We start from the raw sequence: 23,039 nt of genomic DNA, 5'->3' as shown, positions 1-23,039 counted from the left end.
CCTGCCCGCGTAATCTCCTCCAAGTGTAGTGGTCTATAAGACAGAACTACAAATACCATGAACAGCCACGCCTGAAGTGCAGCGGAAGTGATTGGTTGTGCTATAAATTAACTTCCGGATCAACAGCCCGGCCTTTCCGGTCTACGGTCTTTTGGAAGATGGCGGTGCAGATCTCCAAGAAGCGGAAGGTTAGCGTTTACCTCAAATATATCTCTCTAAACAGAGAACTTCTCTCAAATGGGGACCTTTTTCTTCAGATACGAGCATCGTGTGTTCATCCCGCGGTCCGTCGTTCTCCTAGTTTTCCGGTGTAAAGAGGATTGTCACAGATGGCTACCGACGCTGTGTGGGTCTCTTGTGTGAAGCAACATGGCCACTAGCACGGCTAATTTAGACTGTTCTGTTAAAATAAGTGTCTGGTCCCAGTGGGTCACTCTGTTTACTCCTATCCTTGGTTTTATCGTCACCTGGTGGGTCTTAATTCGGTAGTGGCAGAGCGCTCGTTTCTGACTGGTGTGACCAGAAACCAGCAGAATATCAACCAGTCTCAGATTCACAGCACAAATGCAGTACAACGAAAATAAGTTTGGCATCCAATCGGAGTGCTAATGTAACTGTAAAGTGCAATAGTAATTGTGAATCTGTGGATATAAATTAGTACTGCTGAGTAATTGTGCTAAATCAGATGTATATCTACAGAGTTGTAGTATTGTGTACAGTGATACTGGTACTAAGTTAAACTGGCCAGCAGTGTAACTAGGGATATTATGTAGTTAGTATTTACATAATATATGAAGAAGGGATTATATGAATTACTAATGTTTACATTCCAACATCCAGCCATGTCATGCAGCCTTTTTTTTCATTAGGCCTACCTGCTGCTGAGCTGGTAGTATTCATACTGTCAGGTTGGTAACCAACTAGCTGGTAGACCTGGGCTATGTTCACACACTACAACTTTTTTGTTGGCTTTTGACATTATTATAAATGTGGCCGACATCTGTCTGTTTAAAATCGAATCTGAGTCACAAATGAGCAAAGAGATCAGATTTGTGCCACTTGCATCTGCAATCTGAACATAGCCTTAGTTAGCCCCTTATCACGTAAGGGGCTAAGCCTTAGTGTGAACCGACTGTACTACAGGGACTGTACAGAGAGTCGACCGGTAAAGACCAGCCTGGACGCACTTTAATCTATTATTCCAGTCTTCTCCAAAAACTCACCACATAGTGAGTTCTTGGAGACTAGTGGAATAGATTGCCTCCAGACGGGTCTCACGTTGAGTGAACCAGTCCCTGACTGTATACAGTCCCTGTAGTACAGAGCAGGGTTCACACCACAGTCAGCAGCCACATTATTTCACTACAATGACTCGGTTATGATCCAGATGTATGGCCACATTTCTCCCTTCTGTGATCACACGATGACGAGTCGGAACAGGTCACAACTCTGTCTCTGGGGCTTCTGGTCAGGACCATGTTCTGTGGTCCTGGTTCAGTTCCTCAGAGCAGCTGGTCCCTTCAGTTGAAGACGGAGGCATTTGTCTGAGAAGGTCTTAACTATAGGAACAAATGGTGACTGTTGTTAAAAGCATGCATTTCACTCAAATGGCAGAAACCCATAATGATTGTAGTCGTCCAGTGATCAGACTATGGGATGGTTTTCTCTAAAGCTTGTACAAAGTAAAAACAACTACATTTCTTGTTGTGATTCTGCGACTCATATGCATATCCTTTTCCCAAAAGGGAACTGTCATTGTTGAACGGTATGTTTCTTCTCTTGCAGTTCGTCTCCGACGGTATCTTCAAGGCCGAGCTGAATGAGTTTCTCACTCGTGAGCTTGCCGAGGATGGTTACTCTGGTGTGGAGGTGCGCGTTACTCCAACCAGGACTGAGATCATCATCTTGGCCACAAGGTGAGCATGCTGGCCAGCCAGCACAGTGCTGCAACTCCCTCTGCATGAACAGTTTGGTCGCTAAAGGATGCATTTATGTGTTCGATACAGTTACTCCTGCATGGAGAGTAACATGTCCTTTATATAGATTCCTATACGTCATCACCCATGCAACAACTATTCTTCCTCTACTCCAAAAAAAGTTTTTTGTGGGAATCCAAACATGGGATTATTTTTTTGGATAGGATAACTCTAACCTACATCATTTTGGATTTCAAAATGGCAGATTTTTACCATTTGTAACCCCTTGGCCATACATGGGTGCCAACATGAATCTGAAGGAATCTGAAGGTGTCTAAATTGTGCGTTTCTTAACACTTTGTATGCCATGCCGGGTTTTCCTTTTTACCCCCTTGATGCCACGGTCCACGGCCAATGTTAACGTTAATATCGCCTAATCTATGTTTTAAATTATGGCTGTCTAATCTGCCCGTCGCTTATGAAATAATCATTTTCCAGTCAATGTTGTCATGGCAGATTGATTTTTTATCGCTTCACTTCCGTTTGATAGCATTTTGAAAAGCACCCGTTTTCAGGTGAAAAACAGCCCATTCTGTGATAATCTCCTTTTACTGGAATATTCCAGAACGTTGATATTTGTCGGCCTATTTATGAATCGTTTTCAAATAAACGCTAGATGATCGATAGTATATGTGCACGCACGTTCGAGCCGCACACTGATAATAGCTGCTTTCATTTCCTCATGGCTTTTACAGTGAAAACAGATAAGAGCACATATCACAAAAAAGCTTATATCTCTTGTGAAAACGAGTGATTATCCTAACACTGATAACATAGATTCCTTACCTGACATCAGATGGTATCCAAATGGTATATTCCAATTTCTGATCACCATTCGAAAAAATCGATAAGTGTATAGATCTAACGTGTATACAGTAGAACTCATGATCCGCGGGTCTCAGAGGCTCCAGAATGAACTCTGGTAACTCCGGCTGCATCTGTGGACTGGAATATTTTTTCCCCCATCCATTTTCATTGAGTCCATTCCAAAAGGGTGATTTACCATCTGGGAGACGATAGGGGGTGCTTTTTTCACATCCGAGCGGCGGCGGTCCCTGGGTAGGCGAGGGTAGGCTCGCGTGATGCAATATGATTTCAGATCGCTAATAAAAAATCCTAAAGTTAGTTGTTCACCAACAATCTCAACATTTGTTTTATCATTAGCTCAAAAACACAGAACCAGACGAGACAAGTTGGCCCCGCATAGGTTCTGCTAGGATAATCACACAACAATACTTCCGGTCCGGTCGGTGGGCTTCAAAATAAAAGTCTAAAACACCGGAAAAGACGGAGCGGTGGGCTTCAAAATAAAAGTCTAAAACACCGGAAAATACGTTTATTTTGTACAGCGTTTTCCTCCACGACTACTCGAGTACATCATGTGATCAATCTATCTGGATTATTTTTGCCCATCCCTATTTTATCCTGTGCTGAAGTCTCCATTCCAATAGAGATAGTATATATTTTGGTCTTTATTTGATTATTGTTGTTTCACTGCCTTTTTTATTTATTACGTTTATTACGTATTAACATTTTGTACATGCTACTGCGGCGCAAGGTACATTAATAATACATGTACATGTTAAAAGGATGACACAAAAAGCCAGACAGAGGGCTTGTTTCCAGTTTCAGTTTGTTTTATAATAAACAATCAAGCTGAGCATTTTTTAATTTAGGATATTTAAAATGTCTTCCAATGTTAAATAAAAGTTTATTGCACTTTGAAACGGTGTCCTTGCATTATTATGCTATTATCATTATATTAGTGAATTTAAAAAAAAAAAAAAAAAACTTTTGGTAAATACATTTCTCCAAAAAAAAATCCTGTAGCAATAATATCGCTTATCGCGATATTTTCGGGGGCAATTAATCGCCCAGCAAAATGTGTTATCGTGGCAGTCCTAACCAATGTTATACATTTTAATGGGATTTTAGGTGTACAGTGGACTCCATCAGAATACTAGTTGACCTTTGAGTGTCATGTTCTGTCCCTGGGGGTTCAAAGACTGTATTGCTAACCACTCTTGTCACTACAAGTTAAACCTCAGACACCCATGTAGTGTTACATTCTTTGACTACAATAGTTTCTGGACTAGATGTACGGCCATATTTTTCCCTTCTGTGATGACACGATGACGAGTCGGAAACGGGATACAAGACTGTCTGTGGGGTTTCTGGTCAGGACCATGTTCTGTGGGTCTGGTTCAGTTCCTCAGAGCAGTGTGTCCTTTCAGTTGAAGACATTGAGGAATTTGTCTGAGAAGGTTGTAACGAATGGTGGGAAGGTTTTTAGTTGGCAAGCATGCATTTCACTCATAGTAGCAAGCCATATACACTGCTAAAAAAAATAAAGGGAACACTTCTTAAACAACACATCCTAGATCTCGATGAATGAAATATTCCAGTTGAAAATCTTTATTCATTACATAGTGGAATGCGTTTAGAACAAAATAACATGAATGATCAATGGAATGATCAATGGAATCAAAATCATTAACCCATTCAGAATCATACTGGAAAAATCAGATCACAGGCTGATCCAACTTCTGTGGAAATTCCTCAAGACAATTCTAAATGAGGCTCAGTATTGTGTGTCTGGGATCTCCTCCCAGACCTGGATCAGGGCATCAGTCAACTCCTGGACAGTCTGTGGTGTGTCGGTGGATGGAGCGAGACAATGTCCCAGGGGTGCTCGATTGGATTCAGGTCTGGGGAACGGGCAGGCCAGTCCATAGCATCAATGCCTGGAACTGCTGACACACTCCAGCCACATGAGAAGGAACCCAGGGCCCACTGCACCAGCATATGGCCTGACAATGGGTCGGAGGATCTCATCCCGGTACCTAATGGCAGTCATAGTACCTCTGGCTAGCACATAGAGGTCTGTGCGGCCCTCCAGGGATATGCTTCCCCAGACCATCACTGACCCACCGCCAAACCGGTCATGCTGGAGGATGTTGCAGGCAGCATTACGTTCTCCACGGCGTCTCCAGACTCTGTCAGGTCTGTCACGTGCTCGGTGTGAACCTGCTCTCATGGCAAATCTGCCAATCCTGGTGTTCTCTGGCAAATGCCATCTGGCTGCACGGTGTTGGGCTGTGAGCACAGGCCCCACTTGTGGACGTCGGGCCCTCATACCACCCTCATGGAGTCTGCTTCTCACTGTTTGAGCAGAAACATGCACATTAGTGGCCTGCTGGAGGTTGTTTTGTAGGGCTCTGGCAGTGCTCCTCCTGTTCCTCCTTGCACAAAGGACCAGATAGCGGTCCTGCTGCTGGGTTGTCCTCCTACGGCCCCCTTTTCTGATGTACTGGCCTGGCTCCTGGTATCTCCTCCATGCTCTTGACACTGTGCTGGGAGACACAGCATTGCCACAGCGTGCATTGATGTGCCATCCTGGATGAGCTGCACTACCTGAGCAACTTCTGTGGCTTGCAGACACCGCCTCATGCTACCTCACGTGGTTAGGGCACTGGCAAAATGCAAAAGTAACAATCACCCAGAAAGGATGAGGACAGAAATGGTCTGTGGCAGGGGAGGAAACAAACTTTTTGGCTTACCAGCCAACTGGCGAGTATCTGATTTTTTTTTACCAGACAAACTGATTTTTTACCAGCCAAAAAAAATCACTAATTGTGATAATTACTTCTTTGTATGTCTTCGTCTAAATTGATTTTCAATCATAGTAAAAATCACACCGTGTCTCTACTCTTTAAAATATTTATTAGCATAAAACATTAATAACAGTCTCTACTCTTCACTATTAGCATACAATATGTATTAATCACACTGTCTCTACTCTTCAAAATATTAGGATATCACATATTAACATGAAAGAGGGAACTATTCTGGACTGGGTTGGGCTGAACTAGGCAGTGAAAGATGCTGGGCTGGACTAGGTTGGGCTGGTCTAGGTTGGACTGAGTTGGGCAGTGAAAGAACCAAGCATTTCACTGTAATGTAATAGCTAAATAAAACAACTTTACTTGTTACATTTGCACTCTGGTTGTATGCCAAATGTATTCTGGTTGTACTGTACTTGTGCTGTAAGATGACAATACATTGGAACCGAATCGACAACGCTAGGGGTTTAGCAGGTGTATTCTGAATGCCAAGTATGACAACATCACCGTTGTGAAGGGCATATGGGCGAGTGGTGATATGGGGGGAAACCCGGTAATAATAAAATGTCACTCGGCTGCATTTAAGCAAAGCCGCTCGGTATAGTCCACTATGTTGAACGCGCGTTATGGTAGCTTGTTACATGCTAGGTAGCTAGCCGGCTAATGCTGGTTGACTTGTCATTCTCATCCGACTCGAAGGAGACGCGTCGCATGCTGTTCGCCCCATGTCAGACCGCACTGATATCCGAAAGCGACGACTACATGCAATTATTTTCATCCACTGATGTGTTTTTGTCTACGTTGTCAAGCCGGTGGCAGGAGTCTGTAGGTCCGCGCGCAGTGATCTGTCCACTTCCCCTAGATGGGCGGCATCTTCTAGAAAATGAGTGTTCATTGGAGGAGCTTAGAGCGCATCTGTACAACGATGATGTTCATTGGTTATGGTTGGATTATTATGAGGCGCAAATGGGAGGAATCAAGGGGGGAGTCAGAGTTCGGCTTGTCAGCAGATTGCAGAATGATTTTTTTGTTTTGTAATTACTAGCACTCGCCAGACGTAAACGCCAAACGTAAAAAATACTCTCATTTGGCGAGTAAAGTGGCCTAATTTCCTCCCCTGGTCTGTGGCCACCACTTGCAGAACCATTCCTTTATAGGGGTTGTCTTGCAAATTGCCTCTAATTTCCACCTGTTGTCTGTTCCATTTGCACAACAGCAGGTGAAATTGATTCACAATCAGTGTTTCTTCCTAACTGGACAGGTTTATATCCCAGAAGTGTGACTGACTTGGAGTTACATTGTAATGATTATGTGTTCCCTTTATTTCTTTGAGCAGTGTATTATATTGCAAATGGATTAGATTGCAAACATTAAAGGATACCTTCCAATCGTAGGCTACCTACTTTTCAATTGCAAATATGACAAAGACAGAAACTCAGCCAAGCAGCCAGTCCTTAACAGCATTTAATTTGTCATAAGATCTTCTTCGAATCACTTTCATCTGTGAAGAAACTGAAACCTATGATAGTCACTCTTTTTTGTTTTCCGTCATAGAGCTCAATTCTAGCATATTAATCTGTCAAATTAAACTCTTCCCTGTTTTTCTGCTGAACCCCTGGGACCTCAAGGACTCCTGGTTCAGAACCAATAATTTAACCAACTCTAGCCAACTCTAATAATGTGTATTTTTGGGTGGTGGTGTGATTTCAGAACCCAGAATGTTCTGGGAGAGAAGGGTCGTCGTATCAGAGAGCTGACTGCTGTGGTCCAAAAGCGGTTCGGCTTCCCTGAGGGCAGTGTGGAGGTAAGATCTCCCTCTGGTGGCTGTAAGGTGGAATTCCACTCGGGTCTGTAATTTACTTGAGCAGTGTTTGTCAAGTTTCAGCTGTTACCTCTATGTAAGTGCATCTACAAGTAAGCTAGCGACCACTGATGTCCCGGTCTTGTGCCGTCACACTCACTTCATTTAAGGACCAAGTCTCCAGTGAAGCTGCTCAATGGTCAACAGACTGGTTGTAATGGTTGGATGGGTAGGTAGATCAATCGGGCCTGATCTGTGTAATGATCCTTTAGTGGACAAGACAAACCACATAGGTACTCATTATTTTACTAGGTTATGATTCAAATGTAAGGCCATATTGCTCCTTAAATTTGGATAATTTTTTAAATGTGGCAGATATCAGATTTCAGTATGAACTAGTCACGCTCCTGATCTGACCCGCACACTTAAATTAACGATAAAGATGGATGTAAAATAAATTGTAACAAATTTCAATCTAGAAAAAGTGTCTTGGTAAGACTGAGGTGGTGTTGCAAAAATTCGACTGTTTAAAAATAGAATCTGAGTCTCTTATGAGCAAAGAAATCAGATTTGTGCCACTTGCATCTGCAATCTGAACGTAGCCTTAGTGTGAACCCGACTGTACTACAGGGACTGTATACAGAGTCGAGAACTGGTTAACTCAAACGGTAAAGACCAGCCTGGACGCCTGTAGCTGTTCCGCAACTGTAGCTATTTCCGGGCTAGGCCTGATTGGCCCCGACAGGCACGTGACCGCCGCGGCCACACCCCGCGACGCGGCAACGAGCGCGCAACGAGGCTGCTGTGGTTCACGGGCGCTTTCCGCCTTCAACGCCATCAGTCATAATAATATCATCAGTCATCTCTAATAATATTAATCACTGTTCAATGTACTAATATACAATACGGCTCACTTTTCCCACTTCAATGACAGAGCCGCTGTTTAATAATATTGTCGCGGCGGAGCTCCGTCGCGGCAACATTATGTAGCAGTAATCCCCCCTTCTTTACCATCGACAAACTAGCTCAATTGGTAACTCTGCTTGGCTGTGGATCCCATGGTCCTAAGTTCGATTCCCTTAAGTTTTTTTTTTTTTTTTTTTTTTAACGTGCATTGCACTATAGCGTGTATGTAAGTCTCTGGAGCGCAACAGTAAGAAGCATTTGCACTGCAACGAATACACCTTACTGTAAATTGTACCATACAATATACAATACGCTATGCACGTTAAAAAAAAAAAAAAAAAACTTAAGTGAATCGAACTTAGGACCATAGGATCCACAGCCAAGCAGAGTTACCAATTGAGCTAGTTTGTCGATGGTAAAGAAGGGGGGATTACTGCTACATAATGCTACGGAGCTCCGCCGCGACAATATTATTAAACAGCGGCTCTGTCATTGAAGTGGGAAAAGTGAGCCGTATTGTATATTAGTACATTGAACAGTGATTAATATTATTAGAGATGACTGATGATATTATTATGACTGATGGCGTTGAAGGCGGAAAGCGCCTGTGAACCACAGCAGCCTCGTTGCGCGCTCGTTGCCGCGGGGCGTGGCCGCGGTGGTCACGTGCCTGTCGGGGCCAATCAGGCCTACCCCGGAAATAGCTACAGTTGCGGAACAGCTACAGGCAGCCTGGACGCACTTTAATCTATTCCAATCTTCTCAAACCCACTCTTCCCCCAAAACAGTTGTTTGTTCCCCACCGTTGCGTTTTCCTCAGCACACTTTATGTCAAAGTGCGCGTGGCTCAAGTTGATGATCATTATTGGACTAAACTTGACTATTTTGGGACAAAGGTGACGTTGCACTGTCCGTGGTGAGTTCTTGGAGACGACTGGAATAGATTAAGTGCCTCCAGGCGCGTCTTGCGTTTGAGTGAACCAGTTCCTGACTCTGTATACAGTCCCTGTAGTACAGAGCAGGGTTCACAGCACAGCCAGCCACATTATTTTACTACAATGACTCGGTTATGATCCAGATGTATGGCCACATTTCTCCCTTCTGTGATCACACGATGACGAGTCGGAACGGGTCACAAGTCTGTCTGTGGGGCTTCTGGGTCAGGACCATGTTCTGTGGTCCTGGTTCAGTTCCTCAGAGCAGCTGGTCCTTTCAGTTGAAGACATGGAGGCATTTGTCTGAGAAGGTCTTAACTATAGGAACAAATGGTGAAGGTTGTAACTATAGGAACAAATTGTGAGGGTTGTAGGAACAAATGGTGAAAAGGTTGTTACCATGAGAATGATATCTGAACAAAAATGTATAAAACAAATTACAATAGTTTATCACTTCTGTTACCATCACTTCACTTGTGTAAATTCTAAACGGTTTATACTCTTTATCTGTACAAATAAGAGTAAAATTACGATTTCAACTTCCTTGAAAGATGTGTTTTTTGTTTCTGGAAGTGTGCAGTAAAAGCATGTAGGCTAGTCTGCAACATGTAATCTTATTCTCTCCATGTATCCATCTGTCACCATCTTTCTCTCGCTAGCTGTATGCTGAGAAGGTGGCTACCCGTGGCCTGTGTGCCATCGCTCAGGCTGAGTCTCTGCGCTACAAGCTGCTGGGGGGGCTGGCAGTGCGTAGGTAAGCACACTGATCTCATGTCTGTTACTACACTGATCTGTAGTGTTATTGCAAGGCTCCCCTTCTAACTAATGTATAGAATAGCTGCACTGCTGTTACACAGGTCAATGAAACACTCACAGTATGAGTCAATGTTAAGATATGTTTTGCAGCAAATAATAAAAGTTAAAAGATTTTTTCAATTGTTCCCAGTGAGTGTCTGCAGCAGCATGCGGCTGCCTTTTCAGTGCTTGCCATTTAATGACGGTTGTGATGCCAGGCCATAAGAATAACAAATATACAATAAAAGGCAAAGGGTGACTGACGATAGAAATAAATTAAAAATATACAATGAAACGCAAGGGCGCAAATCGCGGTTCTAGACGGTAAGATGACAAATGGATCAAAAGCGACCACATCTAGTCGTGTCAGTCAATGGTGGTTGGTGATGCCTACACTGTTGCCATAGATTCAAAACTCATGCAGTGTTTTTGTATTCTTTCTGCCAGTATAAAACACTGGACACAAGCTGTGGCTAGATTTATCCACTGTCTAAATCTGTTTTGAATACCTTCTCTTCTGTCACTTTTCTGTCTGTTCATTGACTGACGGATCAACATAGTGCATTGATCACATACTGCGTAAACATACTGTTGATGGTCTGGGCTTTTCTTTCCTGAGCTCCTCTCCAGTTGCGCTTTCGCTGCTCGGGGTTTAATCAGAAATATTTCCAAATTCTCTCGAACCTTCTTTCTCTCCTTTGCGTAAAGTTGGAACTATTTGTAAGTGAAGCCTAAAAATAGCTGCTGTCCGCGCAGACATGTTCAGTTCTGACTTGCTTGATGACACATTTAGTATTTGACAACTTGGCATTTAATTTTTTATTTTAATGTGGGGGCCGACATGTGAAAATGGACTAAATGTTTTTTTATTTCTATTAAAAAAAGTAATGTACTCTGTGGATGCCTGAAACAGTAACGCCTGCTGCCGCGGCAAGCCTACATCATAGATTTAACTCAAATAAACAAACTATCTTCATGTTTGAATTTGCAGTGATTTCTACAATGGCTTCACGAATGAGGGCTACTGGCCTATGTAGTGATGTTGTTTTGAGAACAGTGATGTACTTGGGTTGTTGAAAGATGTATTTGTTGAGTCGAGTAATGGAAGGAATGCATTTTTCGCCAATTGATGCACCGTTCTAAAGTTACATTTTCCGCCTTTTGATCGCCACCACACAACCAATTGCATGCTTCGGGTCTCGAGTTACAAGACTAAACCTTTGTTAAACACCTTCTTGGGATTTTGATAAACTTTGGACCTTACTACAATAGACTTCAGGCTATAATATGGCTAGGGCTTAAGAGGTTAATTATGTCCTAATCCTCTGTAGAGGAAGCCAAATCTTTCTCCCTTCTGTGATGATACGATGACGAGTCGGAACGGGACACAGTCTGTCTGTGGGGTTTCTGGGTCAGGACCATGTTCTTTGGTTTTGGTTTAGTTCCTCAGAGCAGCGCGTTCTTTCAGTTGAAGACTAGGCATTTGTCTGAGAAGGTTCAAGGTTGTAACTATAGGAACGAATAGTGACCAGGTTGTTACCATAGGAACCAATAGTGAGATTTAACTGGAAATTATAATATCTAAGGCGGCTGAGTGGCGCAGTGGGCAAGGCGCTCGCCACTAACGCAGGAGATGCTGGTATCGAGCCCAGCTCTCGGCATTGCTACCGGCTTGGCCGGCCGTCATACTAACACAATTGGCAGTGTTGGAGGGTGGGAAAGCCGGTGGGTGGGGATTGGACGTTGTGGACGGCGACTCCTACAGGTCGGTTGGGTGACGCCGGTGCGGCTGAAACAGGAAGTATCGGGCGCAGCGTGAGCCTCCCATGGCTCATTTTGCGGAGACGCTCAGCCTCTCCGATTGGCCACTTCATGTGACATGTGCGCCCCCCCAATCGTGTGACGCCTGTTTCTACACCGGTTAAGGTTAGGCACTCTTTCGAAGTTGGTTAAGGTTAGAGTTTGTCTTGGAGCATGGCGGTAGACCACCAGCCCTGATTCCAAACTCTAACCTTAACCAACTTCGAAAGAGTCGCCTAAGCTTTACCAGTGATAAACTAGGCGTTAGGTAGTTTGCCGGCTGTTAGACCCGGAAATGGGCAAAGACACAGCTCGTCACGCGATTGGGCGCACATGTCGGTGGCCCATCAGAGAGCGTCTCTGCAAAATGCGGCTATGAAAAAAAAGAACACCTCCCACGCGTTACTCCTCGCCACAGAGTTCGAGCTGCTGCGGTGAAAAGATGCGACAGGCTGACTCCTCGTGTCCCGGAGGGGACACGTGATGCAAGGCTTCTATCCTCACTACAGCCGACCAGTGGGAGGCAGTCTAGCAACGTTCAACACAGGGGAGGGAAGAATTGGAAATACGAAATTGGGATGGGAGAAAAATAGAAAATGGGGAGAAAAAGTGATTACATTTATTTATTTTTTTATAATATCTAGTTGGGACAACCAACTGGACTGGTCCCTGAACATGGATGCCCTCTACAGGAAGGGATGGAGCAAGTGCAATTTAACGACGCAATAGTGCTTCTTTATTTTTTTTACTTGAGTAATGTTTTTATCATTTGTCCACCCAATTGCTTTACATGTTTGACTTTATTTTAATTTTTTTTTTTTTTTTTTTTTTTTTACTGTGGTTACATTTTATGTTCAATTTAAAACATTTGTCAACTGTAATGTTGACTGAGGAGAGCTACTGGATACCTGAATTTCCCCAAGGGGTTCAATTTAGTATCCATCTCTAGGTAGTCTATCTAGTTCAAAATGAAAGTAATAAAATGTTCATATTCTTGAATACTGCTGTAAAGGCGACTTGCCTCTAATGGGTATCTCCTCCTGTCCCACCAGGGCCTGCTATGGTGTGCTGAGGTTCATCATGGAGAGCGGTGCCAAGGGCTGTGAGGTTGTGGTGTCTGGCAAACTGAGGGGTCAGAGGGCGAAGTCCATGAAGTTCGTGGATGGGCTGATGATCCACAGCGGAGACCCCGTCAACTACTACGTGGACACAGCAGTCAGACACGTTCTGCTCCGGCAGGGTGGGTACAACACCCTGACCATTTGGGTTGGCTTGTGGTAGGAAGGAATGTTCTGTCGTAATTAGAGCTGGGCCGTTAACGGCGTTAACGTGAGACTAGTATCGCGCGATTATATAATTGACGCCGTTAATCTTTTTCTCAACGTTGGGTCTGTATTGTCCTTAAATACTTGCCGTAGTTCCCAGCTGTGGTACCAGGAAGTGATTGCACTACCGGAGCTGTAGTCAGAATAATGTGTTAAACTAAAGTAGTGGTCCGGTAATCATTGTTATACAGGTGAGGTTAAGAAGCCCTCAGGATATAACACAATTCGGCCATGAGGACGTCTGAATCTGCGCAATGCAAGAAAGAAGTCCGTTGCGAGCTTTGTTTGCATTATTAACGTTAGCATGTTGGCTCACGTTGATCGGGCGGCACTTGGAAACATCTACAAGAGGAGGAAATCCACTTTACACACTAAAGGGAGGATCGACTGGACTATCATGAGTGTTTACAACAGAAATGGCTTGGGATATTGGACCGTTTGATGCAGGGTTAGAAATTTAAAAAAAATCGAGGGCTTTTTTTGCCCCCCTTAATTGATTTTCGGGGGCTTTTTTTGTATTTCGGGGGCACAACATTTTTATAATTTAACAAAGATTATAAAACATTGACACTTTTTTTTTAGTCTTCGTCCCTATGTTTGATAACGTAATGTTAATGTCTCCATATATAGGGCTCTACGCTAACCTTTTTCCCAAGGAGCACATGTGCTCCTAAATAAAATGTTAATAAATAAAATCTAAATACATTTTTAGGAGCACACAAAGAAATTTAGGAGCAGTGACAATTCAAGTAACACACGCACACACACGATGTGTGACATGGCTTGGTTTCATGTTTTGAGGTACCTTCAATTATCTGTAAATAATACTCTATCTAAATAGATTAAATATGATTGTCCCTGAGGGCAAGTTGTGTTGTTGTCTTGATATATCTACAAATAGCAGACTAATAGCCGGTTGCCTCTGGATCAATGAGTGTCTAATATTGAATAATATTATTCGCTATTTTTAACATCCCTAATTCCAACAGTAAAGAGGCTTGTTTCAAATTGATACATGAAAAACCCCACACACGCAACAACATCCACCTCAAACACAACAAAATAACAGAGCCTCATGAACTTATGTCATGGACTCTATGGACTGTCAGCTGAACTCGCACCAATGCATAGGGAAATAGTCAGACATCCCAGAATTATTTCATAATACAAGTTTTGAATGGACGTTTGGATTAAAATCATCCCGAAGACAGCACTGGAACGTTTGTGAGTATAGGCTCTGGCCAGATCAATCAATGAAATACGTTGCACGCTCAGCGCTGTGGATCGGATTTGGATGTTATTCTTTGAAGTTGTGTTACAAATGGAACGGTCTTTCCCCGCCGAACACAAGTTACTTAACGTTACACAGGTCGCGCTATGCAGATGCTTAGCTTGCTAACGTTAAGATAGCAGTGTAACTTAATGTTACACTATGCATGCTTGATGAAAGCAGAGCTCGGTCTTTCTGCATTCGCACCTCAAGTACCCTGTAACACGCAGCGGGCCCCGCCTCCCTCCCTCCTTGCAACAACATTCCACCCAAAAACTGAATTTCAGTCCAGTTTCTGAACTATTAACAGCGGAGCTGTTTTGTAATCTTCACTCGTCTCGCACACTGCAAGTAAATGATTTTTCCGGTTCGCACACACGCATATTATTGGGGGCAAATACGAGGGAAATGCTCTCACTCTAGAGCATATATATAATTAGTAAACTGTCTGGGGCTTTTCTTGCCCCCTTAACTGATTTTCGAGGGCATTTGGTCAATTTTCGAGGAAATTTTTGCCCCAAGCCCCCATTAATTTCGAACCCTGGTTTGATGACAATGTAGCCCCTTTCGTGACTGATGCACTGAGTGAATCCAGTCACTTGCTCCTAAATAGGAAACCAACCTAGATTTATCATGAAGGACTGGTTCTGGCCGAGCCGTTTGTTATTCAAGAATCACAGACGTTTCAAAGGTGCTCACAGTTGCACAAGGGTTTCGGACAGAGATACGGGATGGTTTGAAAGCTCTGCGTTGCTAATAAACATAAAAAAAAAATGTATCCACTTTTTCTCCCATTTTCTATATTTTCTCCCATCCCAATTTCGTATCATCCAATTCAACCCTCCCCTGTCACAAACGCTGTTTCTTGCCTCCCACAAGCCGGCTGCAATGTGGACTAAGGCCATGGTTAGACTAGTGTATTTGTGGCGTTTTTTTTTATACGTTTTTGAATACGTTTCATGTCCCTATTACACAGAAATGCGTTTTTTTGTCGATACGGCTGAAACGCAAAATTGTGTTTGCGTTTTGGAGAAACGCTAAAAAACGCGCAGACAACAGCGTGTAGTCTGCATGAGCCGTTGTTGCGAAAACGCCCATGCGCAGTAGATACCATCTGCGTGCCCTTCCGGTGACAGAGAGCTGTCCCAAACCAAATAGCTGCAGCTACTATGTGTTGTCAAGTTATTGTTATAAGGACCCCAGTCCAAGCTACAACAGTCTGCATTCCCTTAACAATTGTTTGTATTGAGCCGTATTGTATTGTACCCATATGCAATATGTTAAAGAGAGTTTACATCCATTCATTCTGCTAGCATTACCGATTGGCACTGCCACTGGAGAACATGAGCTAGTGTTAGCTATCAAACCCTGTTAGCTCAAAGCTCCTCTTTCAACTTAACAAGCATTAAACAAAATGGCCCAGTCATCTATTCACCTTTGTTTAATACACACAGCGTTGTCTCTAATGTTATCTAACCACTGATAGCTCCCGATATCATCAGTTTGGTGCTGGCTAAGTAGCGTGAGCTAACGTTAGCTTCTAGCCACAATGCTATACTGTTATAATGGCAAATTCCATTGACGTTAGCATGCAGCTAACAATGCTACCGATCGTTTTTTAGACTAAACTATCCGCTCTTGGTGGTCACTTGTGTTGATGTTAGTTTTGTTTCATCAACAAATGACAGGCAGAACACACAGTGAATGTATCCGTTTTGTTTATTGCACTTTTATTAGGCTTTGCTGAAAAATAATTGCTGCATTGAGTAAATAGGCAAGATGGTGGCGCGGCATAGGCGCCTGCCTTATTGACATTTTCTTTGCTAGAGCTTCCAGGAAGTGTATTGGCACATTCAAGTTCTGATTGGTTGAAATTGCCTTCATGTTTGCCACCTACTGCCACCTACTGCTTTGGCAGTGTACTACATCAGTGTGCTCGGGTGACAAAAACGGGGAAAAAAACAAGTGTGACTCGAGGCGCACAACGTCGTGGCGAAACGCATATGACAATGATACGAAAATTAAACGAAAGGTGTAACCGCACCCTAAGTCATACATAGCACAAGTCCCCCCCGGTACTTGAGGTAACAGCAGTCTCATCTTTTCACCTGCGCAGCTCGATCTCTGTGGCGAGGAGTAACGCGTGGGAGGCTCACGCTGCCCCCGACACTTCCTGATTCTACTGTGCAGGCGCACCAACCGACCTGTAGGAGTCGCTGTCCACAACGTCCGATCCCCACCCATCAGTTTCCCACCCCCTAATACGACCAATGTGTATTAGTATGAACGACCAGCTAAACTGAAAGCAATGTGGAGCGCTGGGCTCGAACAGGCGAGCCCAGCATCTCCGCATTCGTGGCGAGCGCCTTGCCCACTACGCCACGTAGCCGCCACATTTTAAATAATTTTTATAAACTGCTCAAAGCGGCATTTCCGCCGTTGGGTGATCACAGCGCATGTGCACCATCCCGTATCTCTGTCCGAAACCCTCGTGCAACTGTGAGTACCTTTGTAATTTCTCTGTGATACTTGTATAACGAACGGTTCGGCCAGAACCAGTCCTTCAGGGTAAATCTAGGTTGGTTTCCTATTGAGGAGCAAGTGACTGTGGATTCACTCGGTGCATCACAGTCACGAAAGGGGCTAATGACAATGTGGAGCAATATGAAATGAAAATCGGGGACCCTGATGTAAACAAGACTAACGTCTTTCTCTGGTCTGCATCCCCTTAACAATTGTGTATTGAGCCGTACTGTATTGTACCCATTCTGCAATCTGTTAAATAACGTATTCATTCATTCATGGAACTGTTAGACTGAGCTTGCACTGAATTTGTTGAGAAACCTGCTTCTGCAGCGTCTGTGTGTGAGCAACCAGTCAGCAGCATTGTGAATTTAGAGATTCACTAAAAGACACATTGAGAGACAGCTTTGTGTGGATTAAGAAATGAAGGTGCACAGAAGAAACTACTGACGGAGAGTGATTTGACACTGGAGAGAGCTGTCAATATCAGTGTAACAATGTTAATGGCATCAAAGGAAGGGCACAGAAAATTACGATAAATCTGGTTTTAAAAGAAACACTGGAAATTACAAAAAGAGACATGTTCATGCTGTTGAACAAGGAGATGGAACAGCTAGTGACTCCTCAGATGAAGAGGAGAAGATAAATCTCCTCTGGTCATTATTTGGGTAGAACACACCTATTTTGAATGCCTTCGGCAGACTTAAAAAAAAATTGAGCCATTTTAATTTACATTAATCTAGATTAATTCCAGGATTGCAGGTAGATTAATCTAGATTAAAAAAAATTATCTATGCCCAGCTCTAGTCGTAATATAATCAAATGGGAGCTCCGCACACAATGCTATTCAGAATGCAGTTTTGACTCCTTACATTCTTGGACTACTTCCCTCGCAAAGTTAAATTCTCAAATTATACTTTCAATTGGTAGAACAAATACCTACTAGAATTGTAGCCAACCCCTGTGCCACGCAATGGCGTTTGTTGTCAAAATGGCAGCTACTACCCTTAAATAGGAGCCAACATCATGCTTGCCCCAAGTCTCTACTACAACCATGTACTACTACATGTAGTTTTCAGTCATCACACACAATACAATATCGCTGCTGTCGGGACAAAACCTCATAACTCCAAAAACCCAACTTTTCAGCAGATGAAAAAAAACTAACACAGATTTGAGGGTGAATAGAGTTAAGAGATTTAGACGGATGATCGGTTTAATGCTTTCCCATTGTTTAAACTTTGTAAAACCCACACACGCATATGGAGGATGATCTATGGAGTTGATTTATATAATAAAAAACAAATTCAAAAAATGGAGTTATGACAATTACCGTACTTTTCGGACTATAAGCCGCGGCTTTTTCCCCCATTTTTCGACCCTGCGGCTTATATGTGGACCAAACCCGAAGATATTGCTTTTTTTACTGCATTGAAATGTTATTTATCTGTTCCCTTATTTGCTAAACTTAATACAACTTGTAAATGAGTTAATTCTTGTTATTTGTCCGACAGTATTGTGACAATCCCCTCTGTGCACGAACCCTTACATATGGTAATTAAACATTAAAACACCTGCGGCTTATAGTCCAGTGCGGCTTATATATGTACACATCATTCAATTTAGCTGCTGCGGCTTATAGTCAGGTGCGGCTTATAGTGCGAAAAGTACGGTAATGCTTGTATATCTTATCGTGTGTTGTCATGTTTGTTTATGTTTGTTTAAAAAAAAAATTAAAAAAAAATGGAGTTATGCGGTTTTGTCCCGACAGCAGCGATATGCACAATACAATATGCACAATACTATATGCACAATCGTTCAACGATCTTTGATTTTGCCAGTGACTGAAAACGTACAGGCTGAAGCATAATGCCTGCCCTATATTAACAAATTAAAACTCTAAAACAGAAGAAAAAAAATTACCTAAATAATTACACATTTGTAACCTTCAAAAATAGCTATACAAACTTTTTTTTTTTTTAAACAAAAGCAAATGACTCTTTCTTGAATGTATATATCAGCATTGTTCCACAAGTTAACCCTAACAATAGAAATAAATCCCCTTTAAATCATCTTTTTTAACAGTAAATTTTAGGGTTTGGTACCGAATTCTGTACTTTTAATGGTACCGACCGAATTACGCCAGTACTTCCGAGGTAGCGATTCACGTTGGATCAATCGGTGCCACATTTCAGTACCCAAGACCCAGTTAGAAAATAATCAGAATTCCAATGACACACAATTGTCATTTCTTAATGGACACAGCCCAGCGTGAGCGTGAGCAACTGGTCCAATGTGTAACATGCTTTGCATCCTCACCGTTCCTGTATGTCCACGTCGCGGTAAAAAACTTAACAAACGTTAACCGCTAACCAACGTTGGCTGCTAATAATAACTACCACCAATTTATTAAAAAAAAATTAAATGGTATAAAAAATTCTTCTCGTTGACTGCAATAATAAACATTTGACCTACTTGTGTAAAAGACCTCAAGGATGTTTGATTGGCTGGCTTGTGTAGAGCCTGTGACTTGTCCTAAGTCCTAATCCTCTGTAGACTAACTAGGAAGCCAAATGTTTCTCCCTTCTGTGATGATACGATGACGAGTCGGAACGGGACACAGTCTAGTCTGTCTGTGGGCTTTCTGGGTCAGGACCATGTTCTTTGGTTTTGGTTCAGTTCCTCAGATCAGCGTGTCCTTTCAGTTGAAGACATAAGAGGCATTTGTCTGAGAAGGTTGTTACCATAGGAACTAGGAGTGTAACGGTACACAAACCTGTTCGGTACGGGTTTCGGTACAGTGGGGGAAAGTTTGCCTTTCCATCTTTCACTCAGGGTGATGTAGTGTGCAGATGTAGTGTGCAGTAACTGTTAATTAGGGCTGTCAATGAATATTCTATATTAAGTAATAATCAACTTGTTAAAACATTTATATTAGGTTGTGGGGGGGAAACAGTCCCCGGTGGGCGTGGCCTGAATGCGCTCCATGACGGATAGGAGCTGAACATGCCAGTAGTAACTAATGAAAAACAACCGCGACCATCTGATTTGAAATCTCAGGCACCGGTTGGAAATACTTCAGATTTTGATTAACGTGTAGAACCTCGAGACAGCATAAAAAAGAAGGTAGGCCACCTGTAGTTTACATAAAACTAACGCTATTTTGGGAGTTCTAGCGTCAAGAATCGAAGTAGCCTACTTTTCTGTTTTAGCACTTTATTTAAATCATCCCTCGGGGTAAAAATGTTATTGAATAGAGAGAAGCATTATGCAGGTCACTAATTGTTTCATTACTATTTCCAGTTTCAAGGAAGATATCTCTTCTTACTGACCCGGTATGGCTACGTGTACAGTTGCACCCCTAATGGGAACGAATGGTGGAAAATACTAGGTGTCTCTGGTGTCACAATATTCACCAGTATAACTTGGAACTTTTATAAAACTCCACGTTTTAGGGTAAATTTACCATTTGAATGACCGAAAATGTTTATGTACTAAGTGATAAAGTCCTGATTGTTGGTGCACTGTCTGCAGTCATCAAATTTATTTGTGAGGCCCGACAACACACGTTAATGTCCCCATGGGCCGGACACGTCTTCTTTAAACAAGTCAAGAAGAAACATCACAATAAATCAAGAACAAACAAACACCATGAAGTCAAACATTTTAAATAATATAAATGAATGCAACACTCCCAGACATACCCCACGCGAAGGTAAGGGAAAGACTCACTAAAACCTAGCCATAGAAAAAAATGCACTACGGGCAATGTGGAGGAGAGAAACCTTAGAAGGGCTGTTGAAGGGTGATCTCCCTTCTTAGATGTTGGTGATGGTAGTGTTGCAATAACAGGCGAAACAGTTGGTAAGCATGCACACATACGTGTAATGAACACATAAGTGCATGCAATAGCAACTGAACATTTTGAAAGATTGAAAATAGAGCTGATGGGGGATCTATTTGAGGTTGCATGCTCTCGGTCATCACGGGACATCCACCACTCCGGTCATCACCACGAGACAGCCACTCACAGGGAGACCTTGACAGGCGTTAGACAGTTTGTGTGATTGTGATGGGCGGACATAGCAATAGATGCATGCAACAGTTTTGAAACGTTGGGCACTTTCGAAAAGGAACTGTTGTGTGTTTAACCCGCAGGTTCCGCAGGTGTCTCGATAAGGACTAACTATAGTGGCCCCTCAGGTGTCTAGACAGGGATTAACTGTTGTTTGGCCCTCCCCTCAGGTGTGTTGGGCATCAAGGTGAAGATCATGCTCCCCTGGGACCCCACCGGTAAGATCGGCCCTAAGAAGCCTCTGCCCGACCACGTCAGCATTGTGGAGCCCAAGGAGGAAACTCTGCCCACCACCCCCATCTCTGAGCAGAAGGGTGCCAAGCCAGAGCCCCCAGTCATGCCCCAAGGAACACCCGTACCCACTGCATAGAGAAGTAAGATGCACCATACCACTTACTTCAATGTTGGTAGAGTAATGGACTCAAATATCAGACATTTTGTCTTAGATCTTAAGCTTGGCTCACTGGATGTGGAGATTTAAATCACTGTTGGCTTTACTAACATTCTCCAGCAAGTAATGGAAAGAAATATTGTAGAAGATCTGATCAAATTCTCTATAGGGTTTAACAATTTGGAAACGATTGCAGTTATTTGGACTGTCTGGAGGATACAATTTGTAGTCCAGGACATCTCTACGGCACCACAATATTTAATTTAGAAATGTATTTTGACCACCAACCCCGGAGCTGTGAGCTGGATTCGCCTGCTCGAATCCAGCTCACAGCTCCGGGGTTGTCACCAGCTTGGCTGGCCGTCTGCACTAATACAATTGGCTGTATTAGAGGGTGGGAGAAGCTGGCGGGGTGGGTCCGGGTCGTTGTAAACAGCGACTCCTACAGTTCGGTCGGGGCGCCTGCTAAGCGCGGATAGGACTTGAGGGGGATAGTGTGGTCCTCCCACACGCTACGCCCTCTCGATGAGAATCCGCGCTGCCAGGTGAAAAGAAGCGGTGATTGGCTGGACGTGTGTCGGAGGAAGCACGTGGTAGCCTCCACTCTCCCAGATGATCTGACTGGGGGGGGTAAGTGCGCAGCGACCAGGAAGGGACTGGGAATTGGCATACGACTAACATTGGGATGGGAGAAAAATCGGAGGAAAATGGAGGGGGGAAAAGATCAATTAAAAAAAAAATGTATTTTGACACACATTTCACCTTAAAAATATTGTGCCTCCTGTGATTTTGTTCTTGAAATATGCCAAATTATGAAGTCCTAATCCTCTGTAGACAAAACCCAATCCATGCGTTTCTCCAGTACTAATTGGATAGATATTGTCAAAAAGCCAAATGCTTCTCCCTTCTGTGATGATACGATGACGAGTCGGAACGGGACACAATCTGTCTGGGGTTTCTGGGTCAGGACCATGTTCTTTGGTTTTGGTTCAGTTCCTCAGAGCAGCGTGTCCCTTCAGTTGAAGACATAAGAGGCATTTGTCTGAGAAGGTTGTAACTTTAGGAACAAATGGGGAGAAGGTTACCATGGGAACGTGTAGTGAGAAGGTTGTTACCATAGGAACAAATGGGGAGAAGGTTACCATGGGAACGTGTAGTGAGAAGGTTGTTACTGTGGGAAGTAATGTGGTTACAGTATTTTTATAAGGTTTTCCTGAGCTTAATGAATGTTTATAATCATGAAACTCTCTTTTCCAGGATTCACCAGGACCCACTGATGGAAGAAATCTTGTTTGTGTAAAAAAAAAACAATAAAATGTATAAAATACAGTAATCTGTTGTGTTTTGTAATGAATGTTCACTTGTCTTCATGCTCAGATTAGGGTTGATTAGGGAGCGTTTCGATTTTGGTTCAGTCAGTAATGCTGAACGGTAAGGTAAGTCAGTCATATCTGTCGCTGTATTCTGGCTGCATCTGAGGTATTAACAGTGTGCCGGTCGGATATGACATTATCGCTAGTATGCCATCACTTTAATCAATGGGAGGACGAGCACATTTGCGAGCGATTAAACTATCTTAAATTATGGCTATGGGTCTAATACACCTGTTGCTTATCAAT

The 23,039-nt window shown here is 43.1% G+C and overlaps 1 protein-coding gene across 1 annotated transcript; it reads left to right on the top strand.

Annotated features, from left to right (window-relative positions):
- The first annotated feature begins 79 nt into the window (after window positions 1–79).
- Window positions 80–22,753, top strand: rps3 (ribosomal protein S3). The gene is made up of 7 exons (XM_084318599.1): window positions 80–188; window positions 1,786–1,916; window positions 7,310–7,403; window positions 9,901–9,995; window positions 12,889–13,076; window positions 21,200–21,403; window positions 22,678–22,753. The coding sequence occupies exons 1-6, from the start codon at window positions 159–161 to the stop codon at window positions 21,397–21,399; spliced, it is 738 nt and encodes a 245-aa protein (XP_084174725.1). The 5' UTR covers window positions 80–158; the 3' UTR covers window positions 21,400–21,403; window positions 22,678–22,753.
- Window positions 22,754–23,039: the final 286 nt, after the last annotated feature.

The sequence above is a fragment of the Notolepis coatsorum genome (assembly GCF_963971535.1).
Source record: "Notolepis coatsorum genome assembly, chromosome: 1".
Taxonomy (NCBI): Eukaryota; Metazoa; Chordata; class Actinopteri; order Aulopiformes; family Paralepididae; genus Notolepis; species Notolepis coatsorum.
Note: the sequence above shows the minus strand (reverse complement) of the source record. Positions and strands in the feature narration are given on the sequence as shown.